This window comes from Pygoscelis adeliae, unplaced genomic scaffold, assembly GCF_000699105.1.
Source record: "Pygoscelis adeliae isolate BGI_AS28 unplaced genomic scaffold, ASM69910v1 Scaffold13, whole genome shotgun sequence".
Lineage (NCBI taxonomy): Eukaryota > Metazoa > Chordata > Aves > Sphenisciformes > Spheniscidae > Pygoscelis > Pygoscelis adeliae.
The window spans coordinates 3,956,862-3,984,605 of record NW_008824499.1 but is presented as its reverse complement, the minus strand read 5'-3'; the positions used below and the strand labels follow the sequence as shown (position 1 = coordinate 3,984,605).

General features: G+C 40.3%; 1 protein-coding gene across 1 annotated transcript in view; it reads right to left on the bottom strand.

Moving 5' to 3' along the window:
* The window catches only part of CERS3 (ceramide synthase 3), a 46,933-nt gene that overhangs the window by 12,307 nt on the left and 6,882 nt on the right, over positions 1-27,744 (bottom strand). The window contains exons 2-10 of the mRNA XM_009321472.1: positions 19,873-20,055; positions 18,144-18,261; positions 15,986-16,104; positions 12,136-12,193; positions 11,200-11,250; positions 9,876-9,968; positions 9,479-9,607; positions 7,658-7,764; positions 5,592-5,748 (exon numbers count right to left, since the gene is read on the bottom strand). Of these exons, the coding sequence (XP_009319747.1) occupies positions 5,592-5,748; positions 7,658-7,764; positions 9,479-9,607; positions 9,876-9,968; positions 11,200-11,250; positions 12,136-12,193; positions 15,986-16,104; positions 18,144-18,261; positions 19,873-20,055 (1,015 nt within the window). The remainder of the gene's footprint in view (positions 1-5,591; positions 5,749-7,657; positions 7,765-9,478; positions 9,608-9,875; positions 9,969-11,199; positions 11,251-12,135; positions 12,194-15,985; positions 16,105-18,143; positions 18,262-19,872; positions 20,056-27,744) is intronic.

The window sequence follows — 27,744 nt, the reverse complement described above, 5'->3', positions numbered from 1 at the left end:
GGTAATTGCTAGGGGGATGGAAGCGCAGCACTGTTGTGCGTGATCAGGGCCACGTGATGACCCTTCGCAGCTCAAGTTAAAAGTCAGAGTTTATTAGCTGGGAGCAATCAGGCTCAGGTCAGCTATGGTGTGTCTAGTGCACACCGAGCAGCACACAGCTCAAGCACATGAACACTGGATCCAATTCTATTTGCCACAGAAGAGATTTAAAATGTAATCTCTTTAGAGGCCATTCTACTTTTATGTACATGGAGCTGTTTTCCTCTCTGCAGTTTTAAAAATAAGATTTATGTTTAGGATTAAATATCTCAAGTTATTGCACAGTTCAGTGAGAGTCAGTGCTGCTTCAGCTGTCAGAACAGCTAAGTGTTCGCAGTCACAGCACTCCGGGGTGAACGCAGGCTGAAGAGCGACTCTCGTTTAATGAAGGTAAACCAGTAGATTTTAACCACTGTGGATCCATAGTCTAATTCTAAAGGATATAGATTTGATTCTAAAGGTAACTAAGGAAAGCAAAGCAAGTGCTAGGGGCTTAAATTTGTCATACAGACGTCTGTACTTCCATGGGGAAATGTTTAAGGACCTGCAAACCAAAAAAACCCATTGCTTTACACAATGTTCTGTGGGCCTGTGTTTCATGAACAAGAAAATTCTCACCTAAGTTCAGCACTGAAATTCCATACTCCCAGGACCCATGTGGTTACAAAATAAATGTACGATTCAAATGAATTATTAAAAACAAAAGTTCTGTTTGATGCAAACAGATCAACCACAAAAAAGTAAGAGGAAAAATAGTAAAAGGATCCCAGGGAAGGAAAGTTCTGCAGAAGCTGAGGTGAGTGAGTAGCCTCAGACTAAACTCAGTAAAAGCATCTGTCAGGAGCAGGTAGTATGGCATCTGGGAACTGTATAACTTAATTTTAAAACTTACACAAAGCGTTATAGCAAGTCTCTAAAGAGATAAATTCACAAGAAGAAAGATAGAAAGTAACACAGGCCAGCACCTCTGCAGGTGTAAAGAATCGTTATTCTTCAATGTAAGTAGCGAGGGCATGTTTTATAAGAGCATATTATGTCTGTGTTCCAAAGGACTTTCAGGCCTTGCCTACACATTAATATTAAAACACGTCAAGTGTTCTAGTCCATGGGCACACTTTTAGGGATACAGTTTTAGTAGTATATCTTCTTTTGATACAGAAAAGGGAGTGACTGATTTAAGGAGTCTTTATATGGCTAACCACTTTTCATGGCAAGAACTCTACTAGCATCCCAGTATCAGTATGTAAAAAAGAATGAAGGAAAGAAAGTTAAGTCAAACTGGCAGAGACTTCTCAGTACAAGAGCAATCCTCAGACACAACAAAATGCTGAAGTAGAAGAATGATTGCTGGAAACAGCAGAAGTATCATAACAAGTATTTCACGGCTCTCATTTCAACCCCAAAATAGCATTTTCTTATCGTTTTCAGCTACCCCTACTCTGTCATTAGTCATTCTTTGAACGCTAACTCTCACTGTTCCCTTGGGAATTTGGATCAAATAAGGAATGAACAAACCATGGACAAGGATACGCCTAGCCAAAATCTTTAAAAAGCCCGCTTACCGAGTACAAAATACCAAAGGAACATTGAAGATACATAGGTGGCACCAGCTAATTTTAAGAGTGACAAGTCTAAAAGCCTGCTCTACAGCATTGCAGGGCCTTTTCTGCTTCAGGAAGAGGAAAAAACCATGGTGAATCAAATAAAACTGCAGCTGATGACTCCTAAATAATAGTGACCATTAGTAAGAAGCTCGTTGCCTTCCTTGAAGGCAGTCTGACAGTGACAAAACAATTAAAAGAAAGAAAACATATTCCTGGTCACATTACAGTCCGTTAAAAACCTGCCATTACCTTCTGCCATTGATGGACTTTGCATCAGCCCTGAAGTATCTGAGTCATGTGGACATCATGCCCATTTCCTACAACTTACACATATTTTTCAAGATTTAAAGCACTGTAGTCTCAAATCCTTAACTCAGTGTGTAATGGTTTTAACATGTATTTTACATCTTAATTTGCCATAATAATGTGGCTATAAGCTGCTGTCATTCGCTCCCTTTTTCTGACCTTGGAAATAAAATGTTTAATCTCCATGGGATTTTCCTGGCGAGATATTTTAAATCAGTGCATATGTACATACTTCTCTATGTTTTTTCAATTTTCCTAAAATATTCTCATATGTGCAGACATGATGACTAGACATGTTTCAATGGTGCTTGAAACTTGATACAAGTGGGTAATTTAACCATGTAATTGAACAATATTACAGAAACACACGGAGTTTCCTAGCAACAAAAGGCCTTGGACATCAAGATGGCAGCCAGCAGCTAACATTGCAATTGCCTGACCTAACTTGAAAAGAAATTACACTGAAGAACGTCCTTCCTCCTCTTGCAGCAGAATTGATCTAAGATACATGGCTACAGGTCTGACCTTGAAGGGCTTTTCTTACATGCGTATGCCTTACTCATATACAGGGTCACAAAACGTCATATGAGAGAGGACATTTGGGTTCCTTTTTGACTATTTTTATATTTTCCAGAAGTAAGAACAATCTTTGATTTGAAAAATGTAATACTCCCGTCCCCTCAAGTTTACCCCCATAGAAAATAAAAAGTTTCTTAATGTAAAGTAGCCGAGCACAGCTTAGCTTGTCAATGCAGATTTCCCCCTTGTTAGAGCATTTCTGGATGACTGGGCCAGGAGAAAGGTGGCACAAGCCCCGTGAGCCTGGAGACCAGTGCTGCTCTGTGCTACCGGCTCAGGCGCCAGAGACTACCATGCCTGAGAAAAATAGGACATGGGGACAGAACAAGATCAACTCCTCCCTTCTTTCCTTTTTCCTCATTTTTATCAATCTCCGGCTGTATTTGGGAGGAGGGAAATCAAGTTTTTTAGTCCAAGTTCTTTTTTGCTGAAGCAAGTCAGTCGGCTGAGCAGTTATCCCAAAGGACTGGGGATAATTGTCGCCTTTATTAGTGCAGAGGGGAGGTGACATCCGAGATGAAGAGCTCCTGACCAGCCAGTCTCAGACAAAAGCCATCTCTTCCAGAGGGGGAAGAAGCTACCAACTCACGAGGCTGCTGTACTCGAGTCATTTCTGTATTAATTCCTGCCTTTAACAAAGCCTCCTGCCACAATCTGAAGATAAGAATAATGAATCTAGACCCACAGCTCTAAGAAAGCTGTGACATAATTCTGTGTGACCCTTTGAGTAACGACAAACAGGACTTGGTGGGTACGTGACATCCTGGAGACTTGGGCCCTCGTTTACATTCCCCACTGAGTCCCACGTTTCATGTCTGACCTAGACAAGTCCCTTAACCTGTCCTTCAACACGGGACACCACCACTTCCCACTAAGAATAAATACATTCAGACCCATTAACTTTCAGACAGTATGATGCCATGGTGCAGAAGGATACAATCAGGGGAGACACCTGCCCCTGAACAGATGCTAGGAGCTGTTAACTGCTGCACTACAGTGGTTTTCACTGATGACCCCACCAACACAGCGTGGCTCAAGGCACAGAGGGCACTGCAAAAATTCCTTACACCCTTGCTATGTTCAAAGCTTCCTTCAGTTAAACAACATCAGTCCCTATTCCCAGTTACATCGTGACTTCATTTTTCCATCTGAAGTAGCTAACTTGCTTCAAGAAAAATGTCAAAAATTGCCTGTTTTCTGAATGAAAACTTAAGTCTTGGGCAGAGAAACAAAACCCTCCTAATACAAGGATGATGGTTTACTGGTATTTTACTAAAATAGCAACAGCTATTTGTGTGGAGTATGTCTATAACAAATATGTTGGTATAAAAATGCTGCCTTGCAAACACCATTATTTTCAACATTGCCTTTACAGCTTTGGAGGCACTGGCTGCTTTCACAGCCAAGTTTGCCACTGCTATGGAAAACAGGCTCCACATGCAAGCCAGCTGAAGTCATACAGACTGAAAAGGGCTAGGGCTGCTGCTGCTACCACTGTTAAAATGTTATTTGGAAACCGTCTTCTCGGCGAGCTGTATAAGGAATCAAAAATCCAGGGTAGGGATGCAGGCTTGATGGTTTTCCATTTTTTAGCAATGACTAATACAAAAAAGCTCTTATCTCAAAATAAAACACATTTCTGCCCCTTACAAAGGCATACAAGCAGGCAGGGAAGAATGGCCTTATATAGCTGGCCTAGTAACGTCCTCTTCACCACTGTATCTGAAGACCTTCTTGGATTGTACTCTCATAACCTCAACCAATGCAGATGGAGAACTACGCCAAGGCCTTCCTCTTACTCAGCTGGAAGGCAGAGGGATGCCCCTCTTGATTTCATCAGAAGAGTTGTGTGAGAACAGCGCAGAGACAAGGCCAAAAATCAAAAAAGAAAATGAGAAGTAATAACACTCAGTAAGCCAGGCCAGAAATAATTTTCTAATTAATCTAACAGAGGTGACATGCAAGAAATACAAGCTTCTCAGTGTCTAAGGGAACATAGAAGCATGTTTTAGAAGCCATTTCTTCTACAGATTTGTCCCCTACATGCAGCTGTTTGCTATCTAACAAGGGTTGAGTTTGTAACTGCAGTTTTCTTCTAGGAAATATTTCTATTTCCTTAAGATGCTTCACAGCATTAACTGCTTCAGATAAAAGGACAGAGTCAGCTCAATTAAGTTTTTGCATCTTGATCCTTAAAACAAGTGTGCTACTGAAAAATGGTATTAAGTTTCACCTTAACTAGCAAAATATACCTGTCAATGCTTATGCCAAATATAAAGAGACATTCTCCAAAGTCCTTTTCTAAATGCTTTTTGCTAAATGTTTTATCTACGCTGCACCACGCTGCACACTTCATGACAAGAGACCTTGTGAAAGTGTTACTACTTCAGGCAATCAAACAAACCTAAATTGCATCAAAGTCTTCTTTATAGCTTTTTCCCACATGAATTTTCTCTGCAAGGTAAAAACAGATTATGGCAGCACCAGACTTGCACTGTTTCTCTACTCCAGTTGAATATGACAGTATTTCATTGTGTCATAATATAATACCAGATCAGCTTCATATGCTTTTCTTAATCCAAAACCAGTGTTCAAGTATAGCTGACCTCAGATTTAGACAAACCTGAGAACTTTGACTACAAATTCTCTGCAGTATTTAAATATCTCATCACTCACCTCTCCTCTCTTTTTTTTGTATGTCCCTACAAAGTCCAGCGAGAAAACATTACTTTCACTCTGAACGCAGAAATTTCTAAAGAGTTCTGCGCCATCTCAGGGCTTCAGTTTTTGGGAGAGCTCACTTCTCATTTACTATCAGAGCAAAACATCAGATACAGCCAAAAAAAGGCTCTAGCTGAAGTTTTGATATTCTGATCTATGACCTTAGGTGTGACAATGAGAGATAGAAAGCACATTTAAACATCTCTGTACTTTGTAGATCCCTACCAAAAATGCTGACACAAAAGTTCAGGAAAACAATAAGAAATTCCGAGTAAATCTATTTGAGGTATTAGCATCTGTTTCATACTTCACACATCTTTCTGTAGAAGCAAAATTGCTTACCTTTAAGAAAATGAACCTTCTCAAAATCTTGAAAATTAAGTAACCCCAATATAAATGCAAGCCTTGAAGGATCAATAGTTGCCCATTGAATAAAAAATATGCTATGACGGGAGTCGTGGAGTAGTATGTAGGCTGATACAATGTGGCACGAAGAATCCTAAAAAATAAAGGTCACTGTTATGGTGCAAGAATCCTTCTCCATGCTTAATTTCACATTCCAAACCAATTAACTATTTCCACAAAATATTAAAAAGCTCTGCAAAGATGACAGATTAATTAACAAGCCCTGTCTTAACTAGATTATGCATCTCTATTGAAATATAGACTTCAGAAGATGAGAAATTTGAGTCTTGCGTGGAAGTATTCTAAATAAATGAATTGGGTTTGGCTGAGAAGGAGTTATTTTCCCCACAGCAGCCCTCATAGTGCTGTGCTTTGTATTGGTAGCTAGAAAGGTGCTGATAACACATCAGTGTTTTGGCTACTGCTAGCAGTGCTTGCACAGCATCAAGGTTGTCTCCAACATTCTCCCCACACCTGTAGGCTGGGGATGGGCAAGATCTTGGGAAGGGACATAGTCAGGACAGCTGACCCAAAGTGACCAAAGGGATATTACATACCATATGACATCTGCTCAGCAATAAAAGCTAAAAGAAAGGAGGAGAGGGTGGGGCATTCGTTATTACGATGTTTGCATACTGAAGCCCTACTTCCCAGGAAGTAGCTGGACATTGCCTGCTGATGGGAAGTAGAGAATAAATCTTTTGGTTTTCCTTTGCTTCCATGGACGGCCTTTACTTTTGCTTTATTGAACTACCTTTATCTTGACCCATGAGATTTTTTCCATCTTATTTTCACCCACCGCTGGCCTGCTGAGGAGGGGAGTGATAGAGCAGCTTGGTGGGCACCTGGCATCCAGCCAAGGCCAACCCACCACAATAAAGTTAGAAAAAAATCCCTTTTTTTTTTTTAATCTTGAGCTCTGTGTGGTCTAGATACTATGCAACTCAGCTTGTCTATGCCATTTTTTTTAATGCAAGTTCTTTCTAATCTGAAATCCACACTCCAGAGAAAATCCTACAGGCTTTGCAACAGGGCTTTTTGTTAATCAACATATGTTTTGTCCATCTTCAGACTTCACTACTTCTATATTATTTGGGGCTTTTTGAGTCCCTTTAATCTCATCATGTTTTGCTTCCAAGCTCAAGAACTCAAGAACAAGAAACTCAGTGAAGCAAAATGATTGGAGATCACTTGTATAGTTAATCAAAAAATAACAAGAAAGTAAAAGACATCAGCATTTCTGAAAGAAAATACTACAGGAAATTAAAACCTTGTGTTGATCAATGTTCAGAACTATTAATTTAACCAGCTTGAGTCTCTAAGGGTTTGTCCACATGCAGGGAGGGGCATGAAGACAAACTAGAGCAAGTCAACGAAACCATGAATGTGAAACACATTAAACACTTCTTGAAAGCTTAACATTTTAAGCATTAAGCACACTAAACACCCGTGTGGATGCCCCAAAGCAGATTAAATCCTAGCACTCCAAAGTCATGCGAGTATTTAGCAAGTTATGATTTATTTGCATTGACTTCATAAATTAATTGGTTCACCTTAACTTTTCTGAATGCTCCTCATGTGAGTGAGTGAGGTGAGGCACTCCCTAAGAACCAGGTAGCAAGAAGGCGGCTCTACAAAAAATTAACTACAATCATATAGGAATTACACTGTACTCTGACTTTGCAGCTACAGCAGGAGGGATGGAATGAAAGGGAAAATGATTTCTCCTAGTTAAGTAGCTCAATCCCCTCGAAAATGCAGGAGCTCATAGCATTTAACTACAATTTATGAAAATAAGTGAAATAATACATAAAAGCCTTTATTTAGGTTAGCATATTTCAAGAGGCTCATTTAAAAACTATTTTAAATTAAATAACGAAAGTTCTCTGCTTCTGCTCTTTAAACTACAATCCATTCCTTTCCTTTTCCCATCACAATCAATACTAACCTCTCAATGGAAACGGGAATGAAATACAAGTCTGACTACATTAAATATTGCTTACCAGAAGGGGAACAGGATGATTCTTGTGATGAAGAATGCGATAGAAAAGATTATAAAGAGCATATTGCAGGTTTTCTCCCAGTGAGCGTAATTAAACATTTTGGCTGCCTGCATTGAATAAAAACCATCAAACATATTACAAATATTCTTGGAAATAAGTTCCGTTCTGCATTTTCATAAACAAGGACTCATCTTCCACCCAAGCAGGAAGAAAATTTCCTCCCTGTTTGACATGTAAAGCAATGATTTTACTGATACCTAATAAAGCAGTATCAAAACAGATTCTTTGTTTATATTTCTCCTTTCATCTTAAAGGAAAGGACTCTGTATCAAAGGCCTAAAGAACAGCTCTCCGATCAGAATATAAAAGTGTCATGAAAACACAAAGCGCTCTTGAAAACAGAGGTAATTCCTCATTCCTGTACCAGATTCAAAACGGGCTGAATCAAAGAGAAGCTGCTGGCCATATCTGCATGCTCAGGAATGGCAGTGACCCCTTATACACAGGCATTCTGGTGCATGCATGTTACCGACCTCCGCGCCTAATTCAGCTTCTGTTTTCTCCTTATTGAGAGCCAGAGATCCTAGCATTGCTCTCTATCGCACTAATAAAGATTATAATCACTGCTTCTCCCCTAGCTGAACCGTACAACTCTCCATGCTTCATTTAAGAATCACCCTGGGCACGGTTGAATAAAACAGCTGTTCTCAAGTGTGAACAAAGCTTCAGGTGCCAAGCCTAAGTTTTAAACAGCAGTTTGATGAACTTTTGAGTGGCAGGGCTGACTTAAGTTATTCTGGTACCCAACTTCAGTTTCCATCTGAGTGCTGTCCTACCAGTTGTCAGCTCAACTGTTTGTAAGGCCACACAGTTAATCGGACCACAAAGCATCTTAGGATTAAAAGTAACCCAGCAAAAACCTGTGTGTATGCATTTAATCTGGACCAATCCCAACTGCGTGACCCCACAATTAGTTGTTCCAAGACAACACGTAGAGAGAGTATCAGGAGCAGAAATGAACAGTGACAGACAACAGCCTACAAGGGCTGCTTACACTGGCACTGCCACCAAAAGAGGTGATGAAACTATGCTCTCAATCTTGGTGTTATAAAACCAGGATAACCCTATCGAAGGAAACACAGTGTGCATTTGTCTTCCAAGAAACCCAGCAGCAAGTCTCTGACCACAGTGCTGTGTGCAGCATAGGACACTTCTTAATCTTAAACATTTCTAAACATTGATATTTAGTTCAAGGAAGGGACTTCCCCTTCAGTCCAGGAGAATAAACTTTTCTTCTGCCAGTAGATACCTGTGATATTTTGTTCAGGGACAGCTTGAGTGTCTCCAGCCAGAAGTGTATAGTGTAGGTGTACCCCTTGGGTCAACACAGGGGTGTGAATGCTGACAAAATTAAGCCAGTTTGGAGAAGTAGCCAAAACTTTGGCTGAGAATTGGTATCATGACAAGCTGTTCACAGGCTAGCCAATGTAGTCTAATTTTAATAGTGAAACAAGAATAATCCAGGGAGGCAGCTGTATTTCCAGTCCCCATTCTGTACTGAAGAACTTCTCTTCTGCTCTTTTCTCATAATGGATTCTGTAATAGAGTATCAGCTTAAATTATCTAGTAGCTCTTTTTTATCTTACAATTTATGAATCTCTGAAGCCGTTTCTCTGTGGGGATAGGAAGGGATCGTATGAAACTTGTGGCAAAAAGATTAAGACGTCACTGAACATAACCTGGGCAACAACCAAAAAAACCCACCAAAAACATCAACAAAAAACCCAAAACAAAACAAAAAGAAGTGGAGGGCAGGGTTACCTCAAGCCAGAAATCTGCAGTATCGTGCACAAACATCACCAGTGTTCCAAGACGCACATAATTGCCACACCAAGAGCCACTCATCAACCCAATGGCTGCCAAGTGATGAACGACATGAGCCAGAAAATCCTGTGAAGGAGAGAAGAAAAAAGGTAGAGCCAAGCAAGTACAGCCCTTGAGGGTCTCTGTGCGGATGAAGTGACAAGCAAGACTCGTCAGAGAGATGCCCTGACAGCCAGGAGAGCGTGGATGTGTGCAGGTGTGCCAGGGATAGACTGATGCTGCCCTCATGTGGCTGCACCAAATCCAGTGTCAGGACGGTGCTTTTCCTTACAAACATTTTTTCCCTCCCTCACAGAAACAGAGGTTCTAGCTACAAACAAGCATGACCACTTGCCTTCCTTTTGTTGTCAATCCCAAGTGTAAATAAGAGAGACCAGTAAAAACTAATCTCAGCCATGTAGTACCAATATTGGGATGGCAGCAGAGTCTGTAATGAAGAAAAACACAGTTAACTGAGAATAGCAAAAAGTGAATGCCAAGTGAAATTACTTCTTTTTTCCTTTCCTCATTTCTTTTGCTCATCTGCTGAGTCTTGCTTAAAAAATTAAACTAAACTAAATCCCTGTTCTGGGCTTCATTAAGAAGGATGTTCTGGGAGCCAAATATTTTAACCTTTACTCAGACCAATCTCTTAGTTTCTGCAGTTCCTCCCCCACCTCTGAATTTTAGCATGCTTTTTTCTATGTTTTTGTCAGAGAACTACACACAGATCACTTCTGCATTTAATTACAAACAACTGCATATAAGTGAAGCCCACCATTTTTATGAACAATTAACATTTTTAACATTCACACATCCCATGACTAAAACGTCAGCTATTAATGCTAAAATCCTATGTATCTGCTTAGGGCTAGATGCTGAGCTTGGCTGCTCCCTTGGTTCAGCACGTTTCCCAGGCGGCAGGAAGTAGGCTTGGTTATCAGGTCCCACGGGTAAAAGAAGCCGGGAAAACTCAGCTGGGAGGCAGGATTCTTTTTATTCTTGGCCCCTGACTAGGACAAGAATAAGAAGGCAGTGTGATGGGCCACAGATTTATAAAAATAGGAGTTGGGGGTACATGAGAGCCTCTGGCAGGTGAGCAAGAAGGCAGTTTGCTTGGAGTCATCTGTTATGGGATTGTTAATAAAATATTTTAGGAAGAAACAAGAGCCTCGTGACCCTTGGGAATCAACCAGAGTATTGAGCAGAGAACCCCAGAGCAGGGACTCACATTATGCCAAACCAAATCCCTGCAGCACTCCCTCCACCTGCACTACTGAGCAATAGGGCCCAGCAGGCACACAGCACTTGGGCTGCTCGGCATAACCCTTTGCGTAACGCTATTCTGCAGTGCCTCGAAGCATTGTCAGGACTGGTGCAAGCTTAGAGGTTCTGCACTGAAACCCGTAACACAGATAGCATCTACTGTGTGCAACTGGTAACCTGGGATGGGTGGAAATAATAGCGGTCTGGCTGGAGGGCTGTATTGCAGCACAGGCAGATAGTAGAGAAGTCCTGCAACAGTCAGCAGGAGGTACCAAAGAAGGGCAAAAGGCTTGGGTGCTGCACCTCTCTAGGTGGAGCCCATGGGAGGGAGAAGCACTTCTGCGGATTAGCCCTTCCCATGGGGAAATACCTGGAATGCCTCGAGGCCAACGGCCCAATGCCAAAAAGCTCACCTGAAAAGGATAGCCAACCCACGTCTGCCATATGTCGTAAAACCAAGGTTTCTGGGGAAGACACATGATTCAGAGACTGATCAGCTGAGCAACAATAAGTCATCTTAACTCAAACTCTTCAATACTTAAAATTTCTCTAAGTGGAACAGACTAAGAAGCTATAGTCTTGATAACTGTTCTCCCCCAATTTCTAAAGGGATCTTACATCTCAGATTTATTATATTGGTCCCAGAATTTTGGCTTCTTTTCAGGACACCTGAAACGTTCCGGTTCATCATTTCATCATCCAAAGCAGTGGGTGTGTGTTTTATTACTGCAATTACTCAAGATATGTTGCCACAGTGATTAGATTTTGCTGTGTTTACCAGCCACACACATCACTGGTTCATGATGATAAACGGTGTTTGGGGAGAAGAGCCAGATGAACGTAGACATGCTGAGAACTGTTCTGTTGCTCAGGAGAAGCATTAATGACACCCCAGGCAGTGCTCACAGTTACAAGCAGCACTCTCTCTGTTATTCCCAACTTCTGACTCAGCAGCACACCTCAATAAATAGCCGTGAAATACACCATTGTTGTGACCCCCAGAAGTGCTGCCAGAAAAGGTTTATGGCCTCCTTTGAGAAAAACATGGCCATGTAATGCATTTGTAGGTGTTAACAAGGCATGTTGTAAAACCATCTGTGTGACTTCTTAAAACTTGCCTTAAAAATACTGATTCCTCATAAATTACTTTATCATAGAAGTTCAAAAGACAGTTTAAAAATTAAGTAAAACCTCAGTGCATATTGCAGCCTATCATCTAGATTACATACATCAAAGACCTGAACCCAAAGAGCCACTGAAACGAGTGAGTGTTTCAACGGGCTTCAAGAAGATCTAGAAAACAGTCCTTATTTTGTTAAGAGTATCAATCCTTCAAAAAATTAACTTACATCGTACAGAAATATAAATCCAGCAATGGAGGATGTAAGATAGAATGAAAATCGCCAGCTGCAAAATTAAAATGAAAAAATAAGAACAAAGCATTATATTTTTTTATAGATATTGTCCTGAGCCAGAATTATTGCAAATCATTGTCTATCACAGACAATCTTCACATAAACATGCCCTCATACTCTACATTAAGGGTTGTCACATATTAACTGTATCTGAATTATTAGTATTTAAATTCTTAAGCTTTGACTAATTGCTAAAGTAGTAAGTTATTTTACATTATCACACCACAGATATCTTGACTGTGATTTCAGCAGTAATTTTCCAGCCAGGCATGAGCTGATCAAGAGAGCAGTCACAGCAAATGTAATAAATTCCCTAAAAATTAATGTTTGATAACACCAACCTTTCCCGCTCTATCAATCCCTCTAGAATGTTCACAATGGACTAAGAACATCTCACAGTTCCCTGGCTCCAGAAGGTCTTTCAGCCACGTGGCACATACTTTCCAATCTGATCAAACACTGAACACTGTAAGCACCAACAGTGACTTGTTTCAATTGCTGGCTTAATTTCTTTTGATCTCTCTTAACACCAATTGTTGAAAACAGGGGAGCCCTACAGAACTTTAACAACTACTACTGGATTAGTTTATGTCTTACTATAGAGGTCTGAATTAGCTATAAACCTCGATCTTTGACTAGGTTTGCCAGTATTTAGCCTGATCTAAGCTTTTTGTGGCTTAAATGGACATCCATCAAGGCAGATAAAACTTTCAGGTTTTCACCGCCTATCTGGTAAGTCAGCAAAGGGAAAAAAGTTCTTGTGTATCTTAGCAAACCGAAACTGTGTTGTTGCTTATATATGTCAGAGCAGGATGCTGTGATTTGGAGCCAGCAATCAGCGTTGTAATGACTCTGGAGCCTGCGTGGGAGGTATTGTCCCTGGGACTGGGTGTGGCTGGAGACTCAGCTGGAGCGTTCCCACTCCCACCTCTACAGGTGATGGAAAACTTCTTCCTTTCCACTCTTCTCCTTGGCAGGAACAAGCCTGACCTTTCCCAGAGCAGCTCTTCAAGATCAGTAAGAAAACACTGCAGGACTTCACATGCTGAGAAAGGTTGTGATCACAGAGACAGGCACATGGCCCCAAACCCGGTGAGAACATTTTATAGAACAAGAGGTATCCCAGAGGAGAGCAGCAAACAGCCTCCCAGAAAACATGAATTTGCTGAAAAGGAGGAGAGAGAGCCTCAAGAAGAACACTGTACTAATGGACTGAGGTATGTATAAAAATGAGACTGTGGTCTTTGGCAAACATTAATGAAGTGCCATATGAGAGAAGATGATGAGAACCTGTCTGGTAAAAGCAGCCCCTCCTTTCTGAGCCCTACATTACCTGGAGGCTGATATCCCAGGTGAAAGAATGAGATATTCAAAGACTGAGCCAGCATTTTACAAGAAAAACAAACAAAAGATGAGGACATAGAATGGTGGAGGCTAGACAAGATAGTATGTCTCACGCCTGCAGAAGTCGTCAAGAAAACAATTAAAAAATTGCCACTTGATACACTGGTAATAAACAATTGTTTTACTTTTCAACTTTAAAGCATCTTTCCTCAGGTGATTTCAAAATAACGCTTCAGAACACACACTGAGCAGACAGAAAAATTCAAAGGTACATGGTGGAAATTAGGAGAGCAAATGGAAGGGGAGAGTGGAACCCACAAGCCATACCTGGATCAGAGTTAACCAAGAGATGCTATGAAAAACACCACCATGGTGTGGGACAGACTTCTTACACAGGGGCTGATTCTGCCCTCACGCCTCCTATTTCAAGCAAGGGAGGTGCGAGTAGTCCAGTGGATATAGCAGGACTAATTCTGTGTTGACTGGAAAGTGTAAGCAGTTTTCTGAATCAGATCCAAAGCACAGAGCACCCAACAAGACTGTGCCATTAGTCCCCAGCCCTACAAATATATATTGAACGCACTTGGCAATAAACACTCAGTGCTTCAGATGAACTCATTATACATGCAAGACTGCCAGAGCACTACCTCATTTTGCATTTAGCCAAGCTTCTTTATGAATTTGGTGAACAAAACCTGAAGTAAAACTCATCCAAATTCACCAAATTTTACCCAAGTGCCTTTTAAGCCCTGAACCTGGAAACCAGGGAAAGCACCAAACAACAGCTATGCAGAAGAATTTTCTTATTTAACTTCAGGAATCTTTTCTCTTCAATTGAGTCTAACAAAAAAAGAATTTAGTATGTGAAGTTAAAGGCTGGTAAGTCTTTTAAGGCAGGGAAGACTTCATGCAAAGCGCTTTCCAAACCCCAGTGTTGCTTAACTGGGAGCATTAATAGCTTAAGTACGGTTTAGATCTGGCTCATCACATTTTCCTTGTGATTCAGAGAAATGATCCTGGAGATTGCAGGCTTTCAAAAATTTCATAATGCTCGTAACACTGACTACTAGCGTGGAATAACTCTGTTCCTCATTTGTTGCTTTGAGAATTATATCCAATTAAATTCACTGATAAAGAGCAGAGCAAGGTTCACAAAATTGCACAAGAGAAACCTGTTTGCTTCATTCTCACTTAAGCTGCCAAGCAAGTTTTAATTTCAGTCTTTGGTTGTGTCTTACTAGAGACATGCATCCATGGCAGGTAGGCCTTTTATCAATAGCAGGAAATCTTATTGTCACTTGTAAAACAAAGTTAACTGATCCACAAAACAACGGGAGAAATAAACCATGGATGTCGGTTTCCCAGGACAGTACTCAGCTCAGCTAGGCTTCAGAGCGACACGTGTATGTCCATCAACTGGATTTATGCCCAACAGGGGACATCATCAAATCATTATCATATTGGTTCACATTGAAAATAATCTTGATAAAGCACTCAACTCTGAGCTTTGTAGCTGTACTTTTAACCCTCACTCCTTAAGCTAATCTACACTTAAAAGAGGTTAAATACTATAATCATGTGAATTTTTGCCAATGTAATTATGCTAGTCAAAAATCCAAATAGATAGGACATTAGGAAAGTGTTTTTACATTGGTACAGTTAATTTCAGTATCCAAAAGGGACAAGCTATGTAAGTAAAGCCATGCCCATTTTGGGATTTGCAATTTGTATGAGATTTTGGCTAACACTGGAATAGTTAAGTAGTAAAATGTTGAGGTATGGGGAAGTTCTGACACATTTGTGAAAAATCAGACTCTTGAATGCTTTTCCAGTTTTCAATCACATGCAGGAGGTTTTGAAACTTTTTACATATTAATTATCATCACTCAAAATTGCTCAATGGCCCATTCTCATCAGTGTATTTGAGCTCATGTTTTGCACAGTACCCCACGTTCAAGCCATGACACCTATCATTTAGTTAAGATGCCATGATTCCTGCTCTTGAACTGACTTCCGTACACATAATAGCATCCCAAGATGACAGTATGGATACATATATAAACAAGAGTGAATAAGCATTTTTGTTCCCCTATAATTACTAGCAGACAGAAAAATATTTTCCTATTCTCTGCATGTTTTCATTAAGCATTATGTAGCAGGAGCCTACAAATAAGTCCATTATTACACAATGAAGAAAATTGTAAAATATTTTTGAGGTTTTTTTTCAGGAGAAACTGTTAACCTGATCTTTTGAAGTCATACCATTTGGAGAAATGCTCCTAGATCCTTTCCATTTGTTTGTGAATGCACAAACCAAAACCCTTGTCAGACAGACCCAGCTTTCTGGAAATGAGTCCCCCTTAAAAGGCACCTGAGGACCTCAATCATTTGTTTCAAAACAGTAAAACCCGTAATAATCAAAAGCATTGTCTTTTCTTACAAAGCTTCTTGGAATTTCCGAAGCACTGTTGGGATCTCAAGGTTTCGCCGTCTCCTAAACCACTTTTCCACCAAATGGACTGTACAGTTGCACTTTTTGGCAAGGCCTTGAATCTCTGACTGCAAAAAATGGAATAGTATTAGCAACAAGATGTACTCCAGCACCATTCATTTATTTTGTAGTTCACAGATCAGCTTCCCACTGTTGTAAGGTCTTCATTTAAAAATATTACTTATATTAACTATCTATGGGAGTTTACCTTGCAGGCTTCCTGGTTTAATTTTTGAGTGACACTCACAGGAACCTGGATTTTTGAGACACTAATTTATATAAATAAAGCAGGCATAAAATGTACAGGTCCACAAACTGTGCTATTGTCTTTCTGGTGGCTTCTGATAGTTTCAAAGATGCAACTTCTATTGCTAAGTAGGAGGTTGGGCTGGAGGGGGAAGTGCCATGTATCAACACATGTATCTAATAACTTACCTAATTATAATTATTATATTATATTTAAGTAAGTCTCATAGGTGAGATGCAGGCCTGGAATTAAGGTGACCTGAGCTCTGTTCTCAAATCCAATGTACTTCTGTGGTACAGGGCAAGTCAATTAATCTTACTGAGCAAAATCCAGACTGCCTTTTGACACCTAAAAATAAATTAGGGCTACAGCATTGCCTAGAAATGCATCTAGCCATTCAAGTGCAACAGTCAGGTGTCTCTGCTTTATGTGTGCTCTGAAGGTGAAGTGGCTCTGCTGTGCAGCCATGCTAGCATGTGCTAAGCACAAGGCAGCGTGACTCTTGCATTTCTGGGTGCTCGCTGCCCCACGTGCAGCAGCCTGTAGGCTTCCTCCCTCTCCTCCATCCTGAAGTGCGGAAGTGTGGGCTGACATCCCCTGGGGCTGCTGCAGGAGGGGAGGTAGTGTTCGACTCATCCCTGAGGAAGCTTTCCCCGCAAGGTTAGTATGCAAATAGTGGGTGGCAGCAGCTCTGCCTCCACCAAGGTAAGTCCAGTTCAGTTAGTCTCCTACCCACGGAGAATGCTCTGATATGCGAGCAAAGGCATCTCAGCTGCCGGGGAGGGCAGGAGTACAAACAGCCTCTGTGTTCAGCCCATCCTGCTGGCTGGAGAGCTCTCTACTTGCCACGCAGGAATACCAACTTTGTTTTGACCGACAGTGGAGCCCAGATGCCCTCAATCGCCAGCCAGGCCTCTCTATGCTCTCTCAGGCATGCTGGTTCCCAAGCTGAACACCTAAAAAAGGAGGCAGCCTGAATCTTTCCCATGTACTGATGAGTATAAAGGCGCTGTGCTTCCTTTCAGAGATTAATCGTCAAACTGTACTCATGCAGAAGGAAGGCGTGAAACAAAGAAATCAGGATACTTGCTCAAAGCTCATATGTGAACACAAACACATCTATTCCTGGTGATATCAGACAAAAGACACAGTAAGAGAATAGCAGAGTTAGGGATAGAAAGCCAAGTTCCGTGTATCAATAATTATCAATATCCCTCATTACTAGAAAGTACATATTTCTTTTCAAAAACAGTGTAGGAACACTGCAATTGTTTGGTATCTGTACTTAGGTAAGTGAGCTTTTTGAGGCTGCATTCACAGCAACGTACCTGTTTCCCATCAACAATCAAGTTACCTCATTTTTTGAGATGGTAAACATTGGCTATTATTTTTTTCTTGTTCAAATTTAAAAACAAACAGCAAGGTAATAGAAAGATTGCTTTTCTTTCTCACATAAGCCAGGATTAAGTATGCAGCAATATAACGGATCAAAAGGCTTCCATGTCAGCGTTCCAATATTATTGCTTGCAATAAATGAGATACCACTTTCCAACAACAGATGTCAGCTGATGTTTTCTCCAGGCAGAATGAGTTAAAGATGGAACACTGATCTTCACTGGAAATAATATTAACAGTGTAACCTAGAGCAGCATGCCAGAAAATTAAACATCTTAAACATATTTTCTGTTTTGGATGCCATATACCCTTGTCAGCAGAACAGCAACAAAAACCCAAATAAATTAAGTCATCTGTCAATCAGCTGGAACTCATCCCATGATGTCATTGCTGATAGCTGATTGAAACAGTAAGACTTGGGATTTTCCAAAACCAAAACTAGTTTAAAAGAATGAGAATCCTTACTTGGGATGGATGTTTTGAGCACTCCCGGAAATAACTCTCTAAAACAGGATTAGGCTGTGGCTTCACACGTCTTACGTTCTTTATACCTAAGGCTTTTGCTAGAGGTATAGCAACATACCTGAAAAGACATACCGTGAAAAATTTTAAAAACACAACACAGTTACAAGACCTTAGCTATTCTCATGCCAGGATATGAAGAAAATAAATCTGAAGCAATTTAATCTGCCATAGGGTATGACAGTGCACTGTGAGAGAAAGGAATCTCCCTCTAGCTAATCCCAAGAGAGAGCCACAGCATATTAGCAGTTACGCAAAAAAGCAGGCCCAAGGACCCAAGTCTGTGGTTGTGAAATGCTATAAAAACTAAAGGCAGGATGCTGATTTTTGTGTCCTTGTGTTTTTCAGAGGCATACTGGAGTTAAGCAACAGTTCAGGGAGAGTGACACAAGAACAGATGCTCCCTCCATGTGAGCTGAAAGATTGCTACTGGGATACTTTCTCCTAGTGGCAGATAGTCACTTAGCACTTTGTTTCACTGGGCTACCGCTGCTCAGGACACTGGATTCAGCTTGCGGCTTCTAGCTTGTGGCACACAGCGACTCCCCCAGAGACTGAAGGCTTCTCTTTCTCTTCCATTTTCCAATACAAGTTATTGCAGAGCATGCCAAATGCTTCACTCTTCTACTTGGGCAGGCTTTTCTGAAAAAGCCCCCCTTCACTCCTGCCGATATCAACAATCGATTCCTTGTTACTCATAGCAGCGGTCAGCTTTCCTCATTCATGGGCAGATTCACTGCAGGCCAGATGTGTGGGCTAATTATTCACACGAGTGATTTCCAATAGCAGCGCAGTGAGACACAGTTGGGCAAGCATTTACTCAGGAGACACTGTGAATGCTTATAAACATATGATACAAATTACTTTTGATCTCTAACATGAATGATCTTATCTGGTTCTGTTTTAAGTCTGCCCAACTTACGACATTCCAAATTTTCTCATTCTATCCTGAAATAATTATAAAAACCTACTAATCACATTCTTTAGAGCAAAAAAAGAAAGTCAAGCAAAAAACACACAAATAAATACGATTTGCAGTGCTTTCACTTAATATATTTGTAGCTTTCTTCTGTGGAGCCAACCTTTGCCTGTCCCATAAGACTCCAGCTGCAAAAGCAATCCATCTTTCAGTGCCAAAGTGAGGAAAAAAAGAAAAAAAGAGAATCAGCATTACTAGATTTCCATAAAACGTTCACATGAAACTGAGATCCCTTCAGTCTGCCCAATTTTGCTATAGCTAGACACCTGGGATCTATCAGCCTCACACAAATGTTCTGGTAGAGGACCAAATGAAAGGAGAGGTTTGGTTTGCCGGGCAAATACCTCTACCCTTCCACCGAAGGAGAAAAAGCAAAAGGAACCCCAAGTGGTTTTGGATTAATTGTATCTCTAGCGAAAGGAGATAATTAGAATTATCCAAATGCTGTTCTAGAAAAGCTAGATAAAAGTATTTTCCTTCTAGATGGGACCACAGCCACATGTACCTAATAGTGAAAATATTTCCCAATTTTTCACCTGCCATATTATCTGTACTAGATCTTGCTAGCAAACCGCCAACTAATCCTCCTTTATAAAAATATAAGAACACTGATCTAAAGATATCTTATTTTTCAAAAATTTTTAGCATTAATGAGGATTAACATTAGCATAAAATTGCGTTCAAGTTTCTTACCTTTCACTGAAGAATCGGATAATCAGCAGTACAAAAGCATATGGTATTGTGGCATATAATTGATGTGGTTTTGGAAAGACAAGTCCATCACGGTCTACAAAATGTGCCCACGTGACATTGATAGGCATCCAGATATTCTCCCACCAGAACCAGCTGTTGAGTGTCTTTAATATGTGCGCCATGCTAAGCAAATAAGAAGATAATAAAAAATTATTCCCAATGTATTAAGAAGAAAATACATGAAATAAAACATATTGAACCTTGTTGTGCAGAACAGGGTTCCCAGCTGGCAAGACATTTCCTAAAGATAAGGTACAAGCAAATAGCAGGTGAGGCTTGGGTCCCACAAGAACAAGCTGTCCTGGCCTGCGTGGGCTGCACTGGTATTGCAGGTCCAACAGAGGCACTCTACAGAGAGTCTGCAGGCACTGTAGAGATGCTCAGGTGTCCCAGACTAAATCAAAAGCAAACAGACCTTGCCAGTGAAGTGTGCAATTGTGTCAGTTTTCTCATAAAAAAAAAGGGAAAAAAAAATCAGTTATAGGAAGTTGAGAACCCCTTGGTTTAGAGCATGCAGGTGGGATTATAATCCAGCAGAAGATAAAATAGAGCTAAATTTTGAGCTGGTATAAACCAACGCAGAGCTTTTGAAATCTGCAGCAGGGGGTTAATCTACTGTCTCATTTCAATCATTCACACTAGACTGCTTAGTACCTGGTCAAGTCTTTTACAATAATAATTTATAATCTATCACACCAAGAAACAAAAGATAATAAAGAGAACCGATCTTCCCTAGGCTGCCTTCATAAATTAAATATAAGTGGGTGGAAGGGTGGAAAAGAAATGGGAAAGTCTAGGGGGTGACTCAGTTCTCTAATAATGAAGACATATTGCTGCTGAATTACTGCTGCTTAATATGCTAATGGCATATTAATGCAAATATACACCTTGATCCTGATTTTGCAAACACCTGTGCACAGAACCAAGTATAAAAATTACAGTGCATGGCAAGCTTTTTTTGGATTTGCAAGAAATACTATGATTTAAACTGTGACCAAATCCTAGATTAGAACAAAACGCCTAAAATCAGTTCTTGAAGGAAAAAAAAAATTCACTTAAATGAAAAAATTTCATTCTTGTAAGTCTCATTTTCAAGCTTTGCATTCTACATTACATATTCAGAAATTTGTTACCCCTCATTTAGTTGTAAGGACTTTACAGTACAAACATGTTATATAGCCTATTAAAATATTCTAAAATTGAACAAAAATAGAAGTTACTATAATGTTTTCCATAAGGCTGAAATAAGTAATCTTTTTGTAATTTCTAGGACTAATAAATTTAAATAACTTTTTCCATACTAAAATTTCCTGTAAACCAGAAAAAATATGAGGAAATAACTGATCTCACTGAACCATAGCTTCAACGAGGAAACAGCTGAGCTTGGAGAATTTTTAAGTCTCCTCGTAGCGTTAGAAAGCCCATCTGAAGATCTCGCAGTGATACATTTATATAGGACCAAGTGATAAGGTCAAATCATGCTGAGGACCGATCATAGCTCAGGCCCTTTCATGTTTCTCCATATTTGAGCAGGGGCCACACAACTTTAGTTTTGCCTGCAGCCACATGTAGCTTCCACCTGTGCTGGATCAGGACACCCAGCTTAGCGCACTCATGCTGGCTTTCCAGATTCGGACATGCCTGGCTCTGAAGCCCACTTTAATCAACAGCTAACGAACAATCCCTGCGATCCACACTGGGCTGTTTCCACCAAGCTGAAGCCTTGCAGCAGGTTTGTCAAACAGTGACTTGTATCAATCAAACAGAGCTGGGTTAACAGACACTGTGAATCAATTTATTGGCCATGCACAGTAGTCAGTATTGAAATATTAATAACCCAGCCATTTAATCTTTTTAAATGCCAAAAGGGGACAGTAAAAACCTACCGAATGAATTGCGTGTGTATAAGGAAATGCAAAAATAAAGGAGGGAGAAATCACGATTGTTCCTGCACCGAGACTTTATATGCCAAGTTTCAGCCTAGAGCAATTTTTTACTGCTGAATTATAAACTCCTGGAAGTAGGGATTTATAATGGGGCTGCTAACAGACCGCTAACTACAGCTAGCAGGCGCCATCATAATGAAGCAGGGCTTTGAAACATGACATTTTAGGTCAGACAGAAAGGCTTGCAAACTGCCCTAGAATGCCAGGGGAGACACTCATTACACAGTTCCGCTTCCTAATATATCTGTATTTTTAAACTAGACTGTGCATTGCAAACTATCACAAACTGTAATAAAAATAGGCCAGTCTATTATAACACAGTGGAAAAAGCACTAACAGTTGGATTATGGCGAGATGGGTTGTGACGGAATATGCACCCAGAACACTTAAACCCTAGAAAAACACAGTAGTGCGTATTTTCGTACTGGATTCTTGGGATTTCACTAATTCATGTTTTCCTTCCACACACTTACCATATGACCACCTTTTCAGGTCTTAAATTAGTTAATACATCGCTATTAAACTAAACTCATAAGCACATGCTTAATCTAAAATTTAAGGGAATTCTGGGATTTGGAGTCTGATCCAGAGTCCAGATTTCAGCAGAAGTCCTTCCTCACAAACACTAAATAGTCATAGAAAGGTCGGTTCTCTGAAGCTTTCTTCCGTAATCCCCTATATTTGTACCAGGACTTGCCTTGCACACAGGAAATTAGACCATCCCTTATGAACGTTGTCCAAGTAATTCTTAGAAAACTGTTGATGAGATTCCACATCTGCCTGCAGCCTATTCTTATGTTTCATTACCCTTAAACTGGACATTGACCCTACATCGAACCTATGTTTTCACTGCAGCAAATCAGTCCATTCCCTGGACAACCTTGGAGATTTCCATCTTCATAATGGCAGCTGTTTAAGTAGTTGGGCTGCTTTCCTGTCTCCCTTCAGCTTCAGTTCTCATCATGACATTCCTGGAGCACCTGGAAGGTGAGGAAGTCCTTCCAAACACACCTGGGCAGCAGCGACCCGAGCATTTTACAGTTTCTCTTTCTGCCCCTTTGCTCTTAAATGGCTGACAGCTGTGGCTGTGTGATTAAGTAGTTTTATCCCTCCTTAAATCATGGAGATCCCAAAACATACAGGAACTCCATAAATACTATTTTGTCACATACATCATATACAAGCAAGGTTCTCGTCTCCTGTACTACAAACAAGCTGTGACCCTTTCAGCTTGCTGAGAAATATCTCATGAAACCCACACGTACTTTGTATGTTTTTCTGTATGAAAAGGAAGCCGATACCTGACAGAAGTCTCCATCTCAGGAAGCACCACTCAAAGCAAACTAACCGGGAATAACTTAGCACTAGCTTTATTTATCATCTCCTTCTCCACAAATACATACTTGCGACTTCCTAGAAACCTTGATTAAATTAGTATTGGAATTCAGTTACACTTTCAAAGATGAACCCATCTATTATCCCATCCCCTCTGCCAAAAAGGTTCTTTCAATGCTCCCACAGCATCACCAATTCAAATAATTCAGCTCTATGGTTTACTCACCACATCTACAGCAACCACTGTCCCAAATGCTAATCCTCACTATCAGCTTTCTCCATGTTATGACTTGACCACTTCATTCTAAATTATTTACTTTGAATCCTTTTGACCCTAAACAATGGCTGTGTAAATCATGAAAGAAGAGGCCAGAGGATGGAGAAAAGGAGACAGATAGAAAGCACACAGGTCATTTGTCTCTAGCAAACTTTGTCTGTTAGAAAAACCATAGCTGCCATTTGCTAATCTCTCCTCCTTCTGATTACCAGCTGCCTGGGACAACTGTGGCAGAATGACTTCTCGGAACCCGTAATCCCACATCTGTGTCAATTCACCAGGCAAAGATCCAATGGCCAGAGAGAGCAAACTCTGCTTTCAGACCACATCAGGTTAAAGGCACATTACCAGTGCCATGGGAGACAAAATTCTCCCATTATTGTTTGCATGCTACTTTTTCTGGAATAAAGGTTTTGCCCCCACAAGGGCTACTGTTCTGGCATATTACATGTAAACCAACCTCAAGCACTTGCATATATTTTAAATGATGTTGTCTGTACTGCTTAGTTTTGGTTTTAACCCGAAGATTTTTGGCAGCTTGTTAAATCCTAACAAGTTAGGAAGGCCAGTAACCCTTTGGCCATACAATCTTACACTGAGAACATCTCTTCCAAGTGCCCATAGCGTGAGTGGGAAAGGGAAGGCATTGACCACAGGTACTTTTGTGGAAGGGACTAATAAATAGGTAGAAGTCTTTCAGCTGTCCCTTCTGCTACCCAGGGGCTATGAGCAATGATGGTGTGGTAGACAGGCATTTCCTCATATAGTGCCCAAAATCTGGGTGGGAAACGGGAGAACCAGTTTCTTATCACTTGGGTGAGTGGAGTGTGTTTTGCAACAGGTTCATTTTATGCTGCTGAGAAATTTTCTCCTCTGAGAAACGCTATGACTGCAGTCCTTGGGACCCAGGTTTGTTTCCCTAGTACATCAGTGGAAAACTAGAGGACACTTACTTTTGTCAGGAGCTGGTTACCAAAGGCATGTGTCGCAGTGTAACCACAAGCTGCGGCAACCAGTTCCAGTGCTGGGATCAGGCTGTGGATACTGGATTTCAAAGGCAGCTGATATTTTTATTTTGCATAAACTGTCGCAAGTTGTTATTCTCGCCTCACACACACTGCTTCCAAAGAATGGGCAGCGGATGCAGTGGGCCAGCTTGTCCTGATCTGGGACCAGCTCTAACAAGAAACTTGAAAGCCTACCCAGCCTGAATCTTCTATCGCTAAGAGTGCTGAAGCTCGGAGGTTTTTTTCCTTACTGCTCATAACAGCACCAAGCAAGCAGTAAGATGTGTCAAATGAGAAATGACAACAGCCAAGTGACCCATGTTCTGCCCAACCTAGGGTTAAAAAACCCTGCTTTTTCCCAGATTCCTATCCATACACCAGCACTGCCAATATTATTTTCATTGGCAAAACTGGAATCATTGCCCTTGCTCTAGTCAGTCTAACAATAAAATAAAGATATTTTAGAAAACTGGAAAGTTCCCCTGCATCTTGGAAATTAAATACTGCAAGTAAAGAAATCTAATCACCTCCTTGCTAAGGAAGGATCTCCTCTGTAGCCTAATCTAGTTTTAAATGGGCTAGTGCAAAACAGGAAAATCAGGAATGATTACTTCAGGAACTGCATCCTTCATAATTAAAGGAAAGCCTACACAGTTGGGAAGTACCAAGGTGAAGTTTCTTTCAAAGCTCTGTTCCTTGGATCCTTGATCTATTCAATTAAAAAAAAAAATCTTGTATTTTTAATGCCGTTAAGCAAAAAAGGTCAAATTTTCATTTGACAAAAGCTACGTGGCTACATTTTGAAAAACAAATTCAGGAGCTGCTTTGAAGTAGAATTTCTAGCTGCTGCAGTCTGGGGAATGAATAAAAAGAAACAGAGCCAAAGCTTTGATTGTGCTCTCTGCACAAAAGCTCTTGCTTGCAAAAACTGCATTTCCAAAACCAGAACTAAGAGAAGGCGATAGCCAGGTTTGAAGGACGTGTTAGGAGGATTTCCTATCCTTATTTACTGAATAAATTAGAAAACCCAGTAGATTACTAACACAAACATGCAAGTGAAAGAAGCCTTAATTTCTCTAAGCATCTTATTAGACTGTCTACTCAGTGTGACTCCAGAGGTGTAACAGGGAAAGAATGAAATCAGCAAAAAGCAAGAATAACATAATTCTCCTATTTCTCTCATCATTTGGTAGAACTCGTAAAGCTGGTGCAGTGACTGTTGGGAAAAATCAAGTCTCCCAGATACCAAAAGAGATAGCTGTTCCAGGCTGTTAATCATCAACATTAAACCAAAGTGGTTTAAAAGAGTAAATAAAGACCATATCACAGGTTTTGGTTTTGCTTAAGACTAAGCAATGTATGCAACAGTTAACACACAAGTTTCAGCAGCAGATCTGTGTTCTGCTGAAAATAGAAAGCACACCGTTTAAAGAATCCCAACTGCGATCACCACCACGAAACAGGTGAAAAAAATGAGACCTACACTTCATTGCTAACAGTTTTGCAACCTTTTTCCTACTGAGGATAGCAGAAGCACTACCTAAGAGATACCTTTAAAAAAAATCCCACTACTACAGAAAAGTGAGTTTTAATAAAATTCAAAAAACCCCACATGTACAAACCCTAACTTGTTAATGGTTTAGTATTTGTGCAAGTGTTGACAGCTGATATTGTGCCATACAGCCTTTCAAATGTACTACAGCTGCTTTATACATCTTCTGGACATACTTGCAACTTGCAAGTTTGAGAAATCACAGGATGTGACACTAGATTAGCTTCTCCACTGATAATTTTTTATGCTAAAAAATTATTAGTCCCTAAGGCAGTAAGAACAACCCTGACCTCCACTGTTTTCTTCCAAACAAAACCATTCATTCAAGCGTCAGTTGTTAGTTGTAGGTATCTGCCAGTTGGAGACATCACTTGTTCCTACTTCTTGGCACTGCTTTTTGCATTTGATTGAGCAGTGTTTCACGCCTAATTGGCATAAAGGGTTTGAACTATGGTTTGCAAAGGAGGGAACTGAATGAAGGATATTGGATTGATGCTACCATCTCTATGCATCTTGTTTGTCCAAATGCAAAAACACAATTCCAGTTAAATTCCACACAACCTGAGCCACAGCGTGAATGACATCTTACCAAGCCTACACGTACAACCAGTGGCAGCACAGAATAAAAGAGCTGTTGGACTTAGAGGTTCTTACGATGAAACACTGAAATACTCCATACACATAAAACAGCTGAATTAAGATTGCTGTGAGACCTTTAACTTCAAATTTACTCCCTAGATTGTATAAGTCTCAACTGTAAACAGTTTTAAGTGCCTAGTTATAGGGCAATTAGTGTATTTTACTTCTTTTACTATTCTATCACATTACCTTGTAACTTGGTTACTTATATCGTAGCAGGCTAAAATAGCACTTTGAATAAATCTCAATTAAGGTGGCAAGTGAGTTTTATATTTTTCCCCTGTTCTCTGGAGGAAAAAAAAGAACCAGACCTGCTTGAAATAATTAATCTTCTGGGCGAAAGTCACCATGCTCTCTCTACTTAAAGGTAAATCATTTTTGAGCAGCTAAAATGGTTTTAGCTGATCACAGGCAGCTGAGGAAAGTGAAATACAGTTCTCGCACTGTAGTTACAGTGCAAAATATGTCTGCTTTTAAGCTTTAAAAATCCATAACATTGATAGAGCTAGATAAAGAGCTATGAAGTAACTCAAATATCTGTAATAATTTTGAGATAAAAAAATAGTTCTTTGAAAAAAAAAAGCCCTATCCAAACTACAGGTTCTTAATAGATGCTTAATTCATAAAAAGTTTACAGGGACAACACCAGTTGCTTCAAGAACTTGTTAGTAACACTTGTCAGGATGTAAGGAAAAATCTTTTTAAGCATAACACTTTTCTTCAAATTATTACTATTGGGGAAAGATGCAAAAAGGATTATTTTTTGTAGCTTACCAAAATTTTATTTGAAATAAAAACCTGAAGTCTAACTTAAAATGCAAAGTTATATAATGGAGATTTTACCAGAGTTGTGAGCCTTCTCGGTCACTTATTTAAGACAAGGGTTAAGGGCAGAGAAGAACACAGGTACACAGTGGCCAGGATAAGCATATTATTAGAAGTACAACAGTACCACAAAACATGTGAAGACAGCAGGATAGTAAGGAACTAGAGAGAGGACCTGAGGGTGCAGAGGCAAAGGTTGTTGACTTCTCCACCCGCACAGTGGATGACTCA